Below are 12,076 nucleotides of genomic sequence, written 5' to 3'. Positions count from 1 at the left end.
CTGCCCACTGCCCAAAGATAGTTGGGATGGGCTCCAGCACCCCCGCGACCCTACTGACGGTAAGCAGTGCAGATAATGGATGGATTCAGGTAATCATGTGATTTATTTGTGTGTTCATTTATTTACAGTGCATTGTGGGTATTTATGCATTTATTTCTATGTATGGCAAGATCAGTCCTCCATACTCCACCTGAAAATGGCAAAAATAAGTTAAATGACCGTCCCTGGATTTACTTTTTCAGTGCCCCAACTGCTATATGCAGTGGTACCTCTACTTAGGAATTTAATTGGTTCGAGCAGTGACGTTATATCACGAAACCATTGTAAATCGAGATGTTCTGAACTCATCAAATGCAAACAAACCCCTGTTAAATCAACTGCAACTGCCCTGTAGGTACACTCATGTTCAGTCAATATTCATAGATACACCACATAGTATAAATAAAACAAAAATTAACGTTAAAGATATGCAAAAGATGAAGTTACTGTACAGTAGAAAGCTTTATTAGGGGAGAAACGTTTATAAAACAACAGTAACAAACAAATGAGAAGGATACAATTTAAAAAGGTCGTTAAATGTCTTGGCACGCTTTTCCACTCCCTGCCGATTTGGCCGCTGGACGCATAAAATAGCGATTCCGAATGTTTGTAAAATGTTTCAGACAGTTTTCATCGAACCATTCCAATGATTGTTCGCTTTCAGCTTTATCGAGATGTCTTTTTGTGATAAAAACCTGCAGTTTTTTTTCATGATTTCTGCCGTTGATAAGGTGAGTGTGTCCCCAACAAGCTTTTTATCGTGTCTAAATCATAAGAAGCTTTTTTATTTCTTCATTTATGCTGTCTCACCTTAATATTTTGCAATGATATTTAGCTTCGATTGTAAGCTGTTGTGAACTGGAACAGGATCTGAACCCAAATGTGTGACGTTTCTCACACAAGCCTTTTATTTTTCGGGAAATGGGAAGTCATGCACGCTAGGCAGCAGTTCGGCGTGGAATGATAAGAAGCTAGAGGCCGACAAGATCGATACCAATTGCCTGAGCAGATATTGGACAGATAGGGTCAATAGCGGACACAACGGGACAGACAGGATTGATATCAAAACAGGATATCGAAAATAAACAGGAAAAACTAGACGGGAATGAAACTTGAAATCTATATTAAACAACGGGACAGACAGGATGATATCAAAACAGCATATCAAAATTAAACAGGACAAACTAGACGGGAACGAAACTGGACACCGATATTAGACAGGAAAAAATAAGCGGGAACTATACAGGACAGGAAATACCAACAGGAAACAGGACCGCGTCAAAACCCACGTCTTGCGGGGCAGAGATTCGTTGACAGACCGACAAGGGAAGAGTGAGAGAACTGAGCTTGAACTGGCAACCGTGACAGAAGATTTAAGATGGGTTGATCGTAAAACGAGGTACCACTGTATTACGTGATTTATTTGTGTGTTTATTTATTTACATTGTAGGTATTTACGCATTTATTTCTATATGTGGTAGGATTGGTCTCCATACTCTACCTGGAAATTTGTGGAAAAAATAAGTTAACAGACCACTCGTGGATTTACTCGTTCACTGGCCCGACTGCTATATGACTTGTTTTTTCTTTTTTAATGGGCATTCAGCGGACGAGTAAATGTGGGTTTTAGTACATCATGATCTCTTTGGGGGCATCCTCGGTGGGTCTTTGCTGTTCGCGCCGCTGCGTGTAGGCGCTGTGCTCGTACATGTAGATGAGGCCAATGGCGATCAGCGACGTGGCCGCGTACGGAATTAACAAATAGTAGCCCAGCAGCATCCGAGACGACGTGACCTTCAGGTCCACCGGGACATTCTCAGCGAAACTCCTCACCAGGTCCTCCGCGATGGTGGTGGTGCTGAAGTTAACCACGAATAGGATGAGCACCACCACTGACAAGCACGCTGCGGACAGGAGAACAAAATACTTTTTATTTAAGTAAATCGCACAATCAGGGTGTCAAGTGCATTCCAAAGCAGTAGGGGTGCGAGAGTAAAGACATGGTTAATTCTAGAAAATCAAGGCCTGGGACTCAAAACCTAAACATGACAGCCAGAGCAATTACAAAACACAGTAATTACTTACATGATTAGCATATTATAATATAGTCTAGTAAAAAACTAGTCAATCATTTTTTTCATTCTTTTAACCTGTTTTCCATGCACTCCAAGAAAATGGATTTTAAATTTAAATTTAAATTTATATTTTACCCCGAGCCCTAGTGAGGATAACAGATGCAGACTGGATGAATTGATTTTATTTTTTATTTGGTTTTTATTTTATTTTATTTTGTAATTGTTATCTTTATTTTATTCATTTAATTCATTTAATCAAATTTTATTTTCTCTTTATTTTATGCATTTTTATTTTATATTTTAATGTGTTTTATTTATTTTATTTCTATTTTATTTTTATTTTAAACTCCCTTTTAAAGTTTACCGACGTGGCAGATAATTTTAATTTAATTACTCATTCAAGTATTTATTCTACTTTGACAAAAAAAAAACTATTAAAATAGTGTCAGAGACCAGAACAAGCACTCGGATCCAATCGCGTCAGTTTTATAATTTATTTGGACAAGGGTCGGTGGAGCAGGCTTGGGACGTCGTCTCTTGGTGGCAGAAAGTCTCTTTGGACGAAATGGCAGCTCCGTGGTGAAACGCGTGACGAGTAACGTAGCAGGTAAGTCGGTGGCCGGGGCGGGAGAGTAGGTCGTAAACTTTTAACAGAAAAGGGTCAGGCAACGAGAAGCAGGCTTGGAATACACAAAGGGACCGTGGGTACCTTGAATGTTGAAGGCTCACTCATGGAAACGAGGAGTACACTCGAACGTTCATCTCTGGACGCTGACAGCTTAAGTAGAAAGCTTCCACCAATCAGGAAAGCGCGTTCCAGCACGCCAGCTGATTACCTCAGGTGGCTCCAGTTAGGTAATCACGACAAATAGAGTGGATTATTGTATTTATATTTTATCTTAGTACATAGTATTATTAAGTGTATTTTAAGTTAAGTTTTCTAGCAATATAAAAAAATAAAACAAGAAAAAAAATATAGCAATAAATATGTTAAATTTTTTTACCCATTTTATTTTTTGGGACTGAATTTCAGTCAAAACAAGAGAAATAAAAGTTGATTATTTTTACTACTTTAAAAAAATGAAACGGAAATACAGTAAAACTTTACTAATTTCAACTTGTTTTCATTTGTTTTTATAATAAAATGCTACAACAAATACTTAAAAGTTGCTGATGTGTCAGATAATATTGTTTAAAACATTTTAACAAGAAAAAATATTACTTGTACATAAATTGGAGGAGCAGGTGCCAGCCCATTTTTCGCATTTTCCTTTTCGAAGGCCTATTGAAAATTTTGTTCTGGAGCTTGAACCCTCATTTTTTACTGGAAAAAATTGATCTTTCTTGCTTTTAATATTGTCATTATCATTTTTACAGTACTAAATTCCAAGAAAACTTTTGAGAAAAATGTTTTTGTATTTTGTGAAAGGATCCATTTCAAAAAGAACTTCACTTCTGTGCTTTTTTTGTATTTGTGATACCTCCAATATCCAAACAATGCTTTCCATAAACACAAGGGCACTTTGCTTGCAAAATAAAATTTTATCACAAGCACACTGAACTTTTGCATAAACAGTGCCCGCACACTCTCAATTGCTGGATAGAGGAAAGCAACACAAGGAACTGGGGCTCCCTGATGTGTGGACAAAGATCTGATCAAAGCCTTTTCTTCCATCTAGAGGTGATTCATCACACTGAATCCCTTTCTAGTAGCTTGATACTTACTGATCAGCAGTGCAAAAGCCTTCGGAATATTTTTTTACAGTAAAACAATAAACTGTATTTTTACATTTTGGCACTCAGGGACAGTGCTTCTGAAAATGTATGTATACCTTATGGCACCGAATGAGTTCAATAAGAAAAAATATCTGCCATTTACCATATCAATGGATTTTTTTTTACATCTTATGTTAAAAGAAATAATTACATTTATTTAGTTGGATAAGGACAATAATACTGATAATGATCAAAACTTTCTGCCAGTGAGGTACAATTTTTGCAACGAACCTATCACAGCTCAACTGGAGAAATCTGTAGAGCCATGATTTGTTGTTACTTGAGCAACTGATGCCATTTTAATTTGACCCGCAAGTGGCAAAATGGCCACCCGCTGTGAAGGATCCTAACACAAGCTGAAACTCACCGCTGATAGCACTACAAGTGTAGACGCCGATGGGCCCCATGTAAGTCTCGTACGGGTTGCTAACGCTGTTGTAGAGTGAGATGAGGATGCTAAGGGCCGAGCACAGCAAACACAATACGAGCAGGAACAAAGATATGGCGTGTAGCACCACCGGGACTCCTTTGATCTCCATCAATTTGGGGAACACTGCCAGAAAAACACAAAACCTGATGTTAGCATTTCGGCTAACGTTGCTACCTTGCTGAATGTTAGTGCATGAACTGTTAGCATGTTAGCATTTCATATTTCCCTTTTAAATCAGTTTTTAAAAATGCAAGCTCCAGTTGATTTTCCAAAACTTTTTTAATAATCTATTTTATTACCTTGTATTTTCTTAGCACCCCAAATGTAGTAAATAAACGTTTCATTCGCATCTTTAAAGATATACCTTGATCAATTATTTTCTACTCATTAGTCAATTGAATCAGTTTTGTGCAATCCCCCTCATTCAGAAGAATGATTTACTAAAATCCAAAAATTACCAAAACTGTATTTGCCAACTACCATTAATCAACCAGAAAACATTGAAAAAACTCATCCAGTTGGTCTTTTACCTAAAATGTTGGGCACGGACGCAAAGTTGAAGGCATTATAAAAAAAATAGCACCTGGCTGTCTTTGCAGAAGTTTAAAAGAGCTTTAGCTCCTTACTGTGGACCCAAACACGTAATGTTTCACTCAAATGTTTATTGGGATATCGAGGAAACAAACGCCAGCGATCCGGTGCTCGCTGGACAGGGGGAGCAAGCAGCTCATGGGATCGGAGCGCGATCGGAATGCGGAAGTGGATTTGCCGGAGAAGGAGATCGGAGTATGGTCAAATGGACAAAATGGGTCGATAGCCAAAGCGGGAGATCAGGGCTTGGTCGGTGGTCAAAAAAGGGTCGTTAGCCGGAGCGGGAGATCAGAGCGTGTTCGGTGGTCAAAAACGGGTCAATAGCCGGAGACAAACGGAAAATCAGGAACAGACGAGTAGGATACGGATGAAGACAAAATCGACAGGAGCCAGAGTCAAAGTGCTTGCCTTGCGTATGCAGAGGTTTGCTGACGGATTGACAAGCGTACTGGGTATGAATTGGAGGGGAATCAATCAGGCAACTAGCAGCAGCTGGCGCCAAACGAGCGGGCACAGGTGACGGCAATAAGTAATCATGACACTTACTGTAATAGAAATTAAATAAAACAGCGTATTTTCTCCCTTTCTCTCTTTCTCTCTTTCTTTGTCCAAACTTCTTTTTCTCTCCCTCTCTTTCTCTTATTTCTTTCTCTCTCTTTTTTTTTATCTCTCTAATTTAGTAGTCCAGCCCCCGAGAGAATCTACTAGTCCGGCCCCAAAGAGGATCGTGTGGCCCCTGAATTAAAATGAGTTTGACACCCCTGGCTTATTGGATCTGCCCCTCGTGATATGCCTGCCTACCTCTACTTTACTTCCTCAGAAGGCTGGCCTCCTTCAACATCTGCAAAAAGCTCCTGAAAATATTCTATGAGACAGTAGTGGCAAGCGCCCTCTTCTATGCGGCAGCGTGTTGGGGAGGCAGCGTCAAGAAGAAGGATGCCTCTCGTCTCAATAAACTGGCTAGGAAAGCGAGCTCTGTTGTGGGCAAAGAGCTGGACAGCCTAACAACAGTAGCTGAGAGACAGGCACTGAAAAAGCTGAGGTCAATCATGGACAATCCATCGCATCCGCTTCACAGCATTATCTCCGGACAGAAGAGCAGTTTCAGTGACAGACTGCTGTCACTGTCTTGTACTACGGACAGACTGAAGAGATCTTTTCTTCCTCATGCCATGAGGCTCTTTAACTCCACCCGGCAGAGTAAAGGCCCACATTAAACCACACCACCTACATTGGATATTACCGAATCTTACTGCATTATGTGTTCTGTGTAGCACTATTTAGTTACTCTATATAACATGCTAAAGTGGGCATTTGCACGTCACACTGGGTATTTGTATATTGTATTCTTTTGGCTTTATTATTGTATTGTTCTCAGCTCAGGGATGCTGCTGGAAATGTGAATTTCCCTTAGGGGATGAATAAAGTATCTATCTATCTATCTATCTATCTATCTATCTATCTATCTATCTATCTCTAGCCTGGATGGGGGTGGGTGCTGCCAGACTATATTTTGCCCAAGACACATCACATGAAAGGGTGCCCTGATGACATGTGTGGTTAAGGGGATTGTATCTATCGTATGCAAGCTCTATTTCCTTCTTTTTTAGCCAACTCGACTGTTTTCGACTTGAAAGATGCGTTATATGCTTGTATTAACGCATTTTTAATAACGAGGGTCAGTTTATGCTAATTTTTTAACGTACAAAGCACGCTACTGTACATTGAACTTCTTAGCCTAGATGGTAAGGCGCCCGCTTTGAGACTGGGAGGTCGGTGGTTCGCGCCCCGGCCGAGTCATTCCTAAGACTTAAAAAGTGGTCGGCGGCGCCCTCTGTTGGCTGCGGCTGCATCGGCTCGCTACAACGGGTCAGGTGCAATCGACATTTCGTTCTGTGTACATTGTTACACAGAATGACAATACAAGGAAATTATTATTATTATTATTATTATTATTCCAGTTGTCTATTGAATTGAATTGTCTTTATTGTCATTGATTGCCTACAGTCGTTGTGACGTACTGTAGGCAACTAGTTTAGACATGCCACTCCAGGCTAAACATCTTATAAAGACTTTAAAGTGAGTGCCTGTAAAGTTTTCTACTTGCTGCCGCCATCTGCTGGCTGAAATCTTCATTGCAACCTCTGTCAAGCTCGTTTTATTGTGCGTGAAAGTGTGAAATTCTTAGACACGTTTGAATGAAGTCTTCCTTTTTCATCTGTTTTGGGGTTTGCCCTGGCATTTGGACTTTAGTACTTGTCTTACTTTCACCTATTTCATTCTAGAATTAAAAAAAAAACCCCGCAAGAAATCACTAAAATAACCCTCATTCCACTGCCTCCTTTCATCCAGCGTAATCTGCTCAGTGGTCGGAACGAATAGGGTAAAAGTAAGATTTAAGCACATGAACGCAGTGGAATTTTTTTTCTTAACGGCCCTTCGAACTCAGTAGGGCATATTTGACACATAGTAGAGAAATAAATATTTCCTTCAACTTTTTAAGGACACCTCAAATGATGCACCCCACCTTTAATGAGGGAAAAAAGATCAAGACTATCAAGATAAATATTACAAAAATATTTACAGTGTTTTTTGCAGCAACAAAAAAAATGCAAAAATAATTCGCAAGATATCTTTTCACAGTTTTGTGCGCTTGTTTAGGGTGGTGATGGCCCCGGGGAATTAGCTATCTCTGAGCTTGTTTGTCCTTGTTTTAAAGGCCATGTACTGTAGCGTCTACCAGGGGGAAACAGGTCAAAGAGGTGGTGACCGGTGTGGTAAGTGTCTTTTATAATGTTGATGGCTCTGCAACGGTATTGCAATCGTATAAGCGGTTGTGACTTGCGTCCAAAAGTGGGTAGTAACAAGTTACATTTACTCCGTTACATTTACTTGAGTAAGTTATGTGACATTTTATACTTCTAGAAATGTTTTTAAATCACAATACTTTGAACTTTTACTTGAGTAGATTGGTGAAGAAGAAAGCGTACTCCTACCTCACTACTTTAGGCTAAAGCTACATTGACCCTTTACATCCCCTCCACATAAGTACGCGTCTGTCTGTCTCTGCTAAGGTACAGTTGTCAGAAACCTCATTTTTTAAATTCTTTTATTTAGATTTGACCAGTGACCAAAACAACCACAAGGTGGCACCTGTGTGCAAAGTTAGGAAATCGTTTTTTCCTGTTCTGTATGCGCAGTGTATATAGCTGTAGCCTTTTATGTGTGTGTATACTATATATCATACCTGTCAACCTGTACGGTTTTGCCGTACAAAGTACGTTTTTTATGCATTTTAAGACAAGTACGACGTACAAGGAAATCTGTACGGAAAAACGCAAATTTGTCAATGATGGGTACCATCCGGTATACACAGACTATCACGAAACGGCAAATCAATCAAGTCAAAGGAGTTCGCCGCGGAAGCCTCTATCTCGTATGTTTTTTTTTCGTTGCAAACGAAGCGAGCGGTTTGATGCTACTGTGCGTATGCGTCTGGCGCCTGGGGATTTCCCATCATGCATCATTCCGAAAAAAAAAATGGTGTACGATTATTTTGTATTTTGTACGGGAAAATACGACAGTTTGTACGGGCATGGACCCGTGGAGGTTGACAGGTATATATATATATATATATATATATATATATATATATATATATATATATATATATATATATATATAATCCACAGAGGGTCCATCTGGGTACACAGATTTGTCATTTTATTGTTGATTAGATGGACTTTGATGGTTTGATGAGCTGATTGAATAGTTGTTTAAAACATCCACAAAATAAGATGTATCTAATGTTACTCAGTACTTGAGTATTTGTTTACTTTTACTCAAGTAATTATATAAGTGACTACTTTTTACTTTTTATTGCGTCTTATTATTCTGAAGTAACTGTAACAAACTTAGGTAACATTTTTGGCTAGTCTACCCACCTCTGCCTCCTCAACACCACTCGTCTCACTCATACCTGTCAACCTCCACGGCTCCAAGGCAACAGCGCTGGCACAAGAACTTAACATTAAAGAATTCAGAGGTGGTCCTACTTGGTGTGTGTTTACGTTTTACATTTTACAGTTATTATGTTATTGCTTTATTGTTACTGTTTTGCACTATCGCATTTTCCCGTACAAAATACAAAATAATCGTACACCACATTTTTTATTCGGAATGATGCATGATGGGAAATCCCCAGGCAGCAGACGCATGCGATTGACAAATTTGCGTTTTTCCGTACAGATTTCCTTGTACGTCGTACTCGTCTTGAAATGCATAAAAAAGTACTTTGTACTGCAAAACCGTACAGGTTGACAGGTATGCTCACTCTTACCTTTTCTGTTCCCTGGTGGTCGTTAAAAATAGTGCATATATTAGCCGCATCTTCGCATAAGCCTCAGAGGTTGAAATTGCGTGACAAAAGTTGCGGTTTATAGTCCGGAAATTATGGTAATCAATTATTCAAAAAATATCAACCTTCGAAGTCAACGGGTGGTCCAAAGAGGGGACAGATGGCTCGCTCCAGCCTGCCGTCAAAGAGCTCCAGCGTGACGGCGGCGGAGCCGTTAAAGAAGCCGCTGCTGTCGCGGTCGCACACCAAACTTTTGGTGGCCCACGAAGTGGACATGGCGAAGCCTAAAATGCCCGCCGACACGCAGGTGACCAGTGCGCTGGATAGAAAGTGGAGGGTCTTGTTCTTGGATGGCATGGCTGATACTGCGCTCGAGCGATCAAAATGAAGAATTTTGTGTGTGCGAGTTGGTTATCTTTCAGGGGTGGAGTGAAACGATGGTCATAAAATCAACCTGGTTCTGACTTTGACCTTTGATTATCCCAAGAAACGGATAGGTGGTTGCCATGGTAACAAAGGCTTCAAATTTGAGTTCCACAAAACAGATAGAAGGAAGGTTTTTTTCATAAATTTATAAAGGCATCTGATAATTGACTTACTTATTTGTAGTTCTTAAAGAATCAGGTGATCCTGCCTGATTTTTAAGTCCACTTCGTGGGTCATAAAATGCAAGAGATTAATTATTTACATTTTGGCATGGATGCCCTGGAAGCACATTACTCAAGAGTTGGGAATTTCTGGATATATTTCTCCAATGAAATTAATACTATTGTTGTAGAACTATATCTTACATATCGAGAAAACAAAAGGTTCAAATGCTTTTCCAAGGTACCACTTAGTATTTAAAGTTGTGGTGTGTAGTTTGAGGTGTCCTTAAAAAGTTTAAAAGTAAATATTTTCTCCATTAAGTATGTGTTAACAATACCCAACTGAGTTCAAAGAGCTTTTATTTATTTTTTTCCACCGTGCCTTTCTGCTTTTATCTCACTTTTACCTTCAATGCATTACACTTTTTGCCTATTACTCAACCATCCATTTTCTGCACTGTATATCCTCAGAAGGGCCACGGGGGTGCTGGAGCCCATCCCAGCCTTCTTTAGGCAGTGAGCGGAGGACACCCTGAACTGTTTGCCAGGAAACAATGTGGAGTCACCGATTGACCTGCCATGCATGTCGTTGTAATGTAGGAGGCAACCGGGGAAACAGGCACGGGGAGAACATGCAAACGCCTCACAGGGAGGCCAGTAGCTGGATTTTAATCTGGGGAATCCAACATGCTAAGCACTCAGCTACCATGCTAACGCCTATTATTCAAATCGATGTTTGTTTTTTATTTTTTACCGAAGGTTTTTTTGTAGCACTAGGAAACACTTAATATTACACACTGTCCTTTTAAAACTGTATAAAGAGAACAATTTGATATTTTTTTTTATTTTATATTTGCATAATGACAAGTGAGGCTCAGTCTCACCTGGCTCTCCTGACTGCGCGTCGCAGTTAGAAAAATAATTTGAGTTGTGTACATTTTTCCACAAAAGTCATAATAGTTCAAATGCATTGTACACATTTAACAATACTTAAGATGCGTTTAATGTCACACCGTAAATTAGAATGAAGCATATATTTATTTAAATGCTTAAAATATTTAGCTAATATTTACCTAAAGCCCCAGTGTGTAATATTCGACCTATAAGCAGCAATGTATCGTCTAATGTGAGGAAAAACAATGCAACAGAGCATAGCATTGCAGCAAGATGCCAGGCAAACATGGTGGCCACTTAAGGTAGGATTCCACTATGTGAAAGAAAAAATAAATTCTCAACCTATGGTTTTATCTTAAATAAAACATAAACATTAGTATGATAGTTCATGTTTTTTTGCCTAGTATCCAAATCAACGTTTTGTTTTACTGAATGAAATTTTTTGTACCACTTGGATGCACTAAATATGACACACTGTCCCTCTAAAATAAAAGAATACAATGCTTTATTTTTTTCTGTGATTGATTAAGCAGCAATCAGTTTCTCTAAATCAATGGTTCCCAAAGTGGGCGGTACCGCCCCCCTGGGGTTGGTGGAAAGGTCTGGGGGGAGGGCAGTGAGGAAGAAGGGGGCGGCAGTCCGGAGTCGTAGTCAGAAGTTCGAATGTTTGTTTGACGATTGGTGCATAACACGTTAGGGCTGCACAATTAACCGAAATCGAATCATCATCACGATGTGACGTAGTGCGGTTGTGAAACTGCAAAGCACTGCAGTTTTTCCGGGTTTTGCGGTGAGTGATGGAGTTTTGGCCAACCACAATTGTTACTGTTCGAGTTTTAAAATCGCCGACCAATCAGAGGCAAGTTTTAATAATAGCACAACCCAATAAACGTGATTCAAAGTTGGCAAGCGCCACACTATGCTACACCTACCGTGTGAGCTCATTGAGTTTCATGGCGGACTCCGTAAACATAGTCCCAGAGTCAACAAACGAGAAGAAACGAAGTTATCACTGAAGAAGGGCGGCACATCACTTGTTTGGACCTATTTTTGTTTTGACGAAGCGGACGTGGAACAAAAGAAAACGCCCATTGCAGAATTTGCTTTCGTGTAGTCGCTAGGTCCAGAGGAAACACAAGTAATTTGTACCAGCACCTTAAAAATGATCACATATTAAAATACACGGCATGTCAAAAAGGATTACAATAAAAAAAAATCTGGTGTGGAAATATTCTTATTCCCTTACCACATTGTCATATACGCTACAATTCAGTGTAAAATCAGTTTGCGTGTTCTAATTCAGTAAACAGATTTCTTTAAACTTGTC

The 12,076-nt window shown here is 39.6% G+C and overlaps 1 protein-coding gene across 1 annotated transcript; it reads right to left on the bottom strand.

The window, feature by feature from the left end:
- Positions 1 to 1,665: 1,665 nt before the first annotated feature.
- Positions 1,666 to 9,625, bottom strand: clrn3 (clarin 3). The gene is made up of 3 exons (XM_088324134.1): positions 9,394 to 9,625; positions 4,258 to 4,443; positions 1,666 to 1,943 (listed from the first exon to the last, which is right to left on the bottom strand). Exons 1-3 carry the CDS (start codon positions 9,623 to 9,625, stop codon positions 1,666 to 1,668), a joined length of 696 nt encoding a protein of 231 aa, XP_088180260.1.
- Between the last annotated feature and the right edge of the window lie 2,451 nt (positions 9,626 to 12,076).

The sequence above is a fragment of the Urocampus carinirostris genome, chromosome 19 (assembly GCF_059441175.1).
Source record: "Urocampus carinirostris isolate Australia breed hairy pipefish chromosome 19, RoL_Ucar_1.0, whole genome shotgun sequence".
In the NCBI taxonomy this organism is placed as follows: domain Eukaryota; kingdom Metazoa; phylum Chordata; class Actinopteri; order Syngnathiformes; family Syngnathidae; genus Urocampus; species Urocampus carinirostris.
Note: the sequence above shows the minus strand (reverse complement) of the source record. Positions and strands in the feature narration are given on the sequence as shown.

Bases quoted from the DNA above. Each gene is read 5' to 3' on its own strand.
- clrn3 (XM_088324134.1), bottom strand. From the start codon at position 9,625: ATGCCATCCAAGAACAAGACCCTCCACTTTCTATCCAGCGCACTGGTC. The intron at 4,444-9,393 runs GTTGATATTTTT...TTTTTCTGGCAG, and splicing joins ACCACCCGTTGACTTCGAAG to TGTTCCCCAAATTGATGGAG. The intron at 1,944-4,257 runs GTGAGTTTCAGC...TCCTGTCCGCAG, and splicing joins CACTTGTAGTGCTATCAGCG to CGTGCTTGTCAGTGGTGGTG.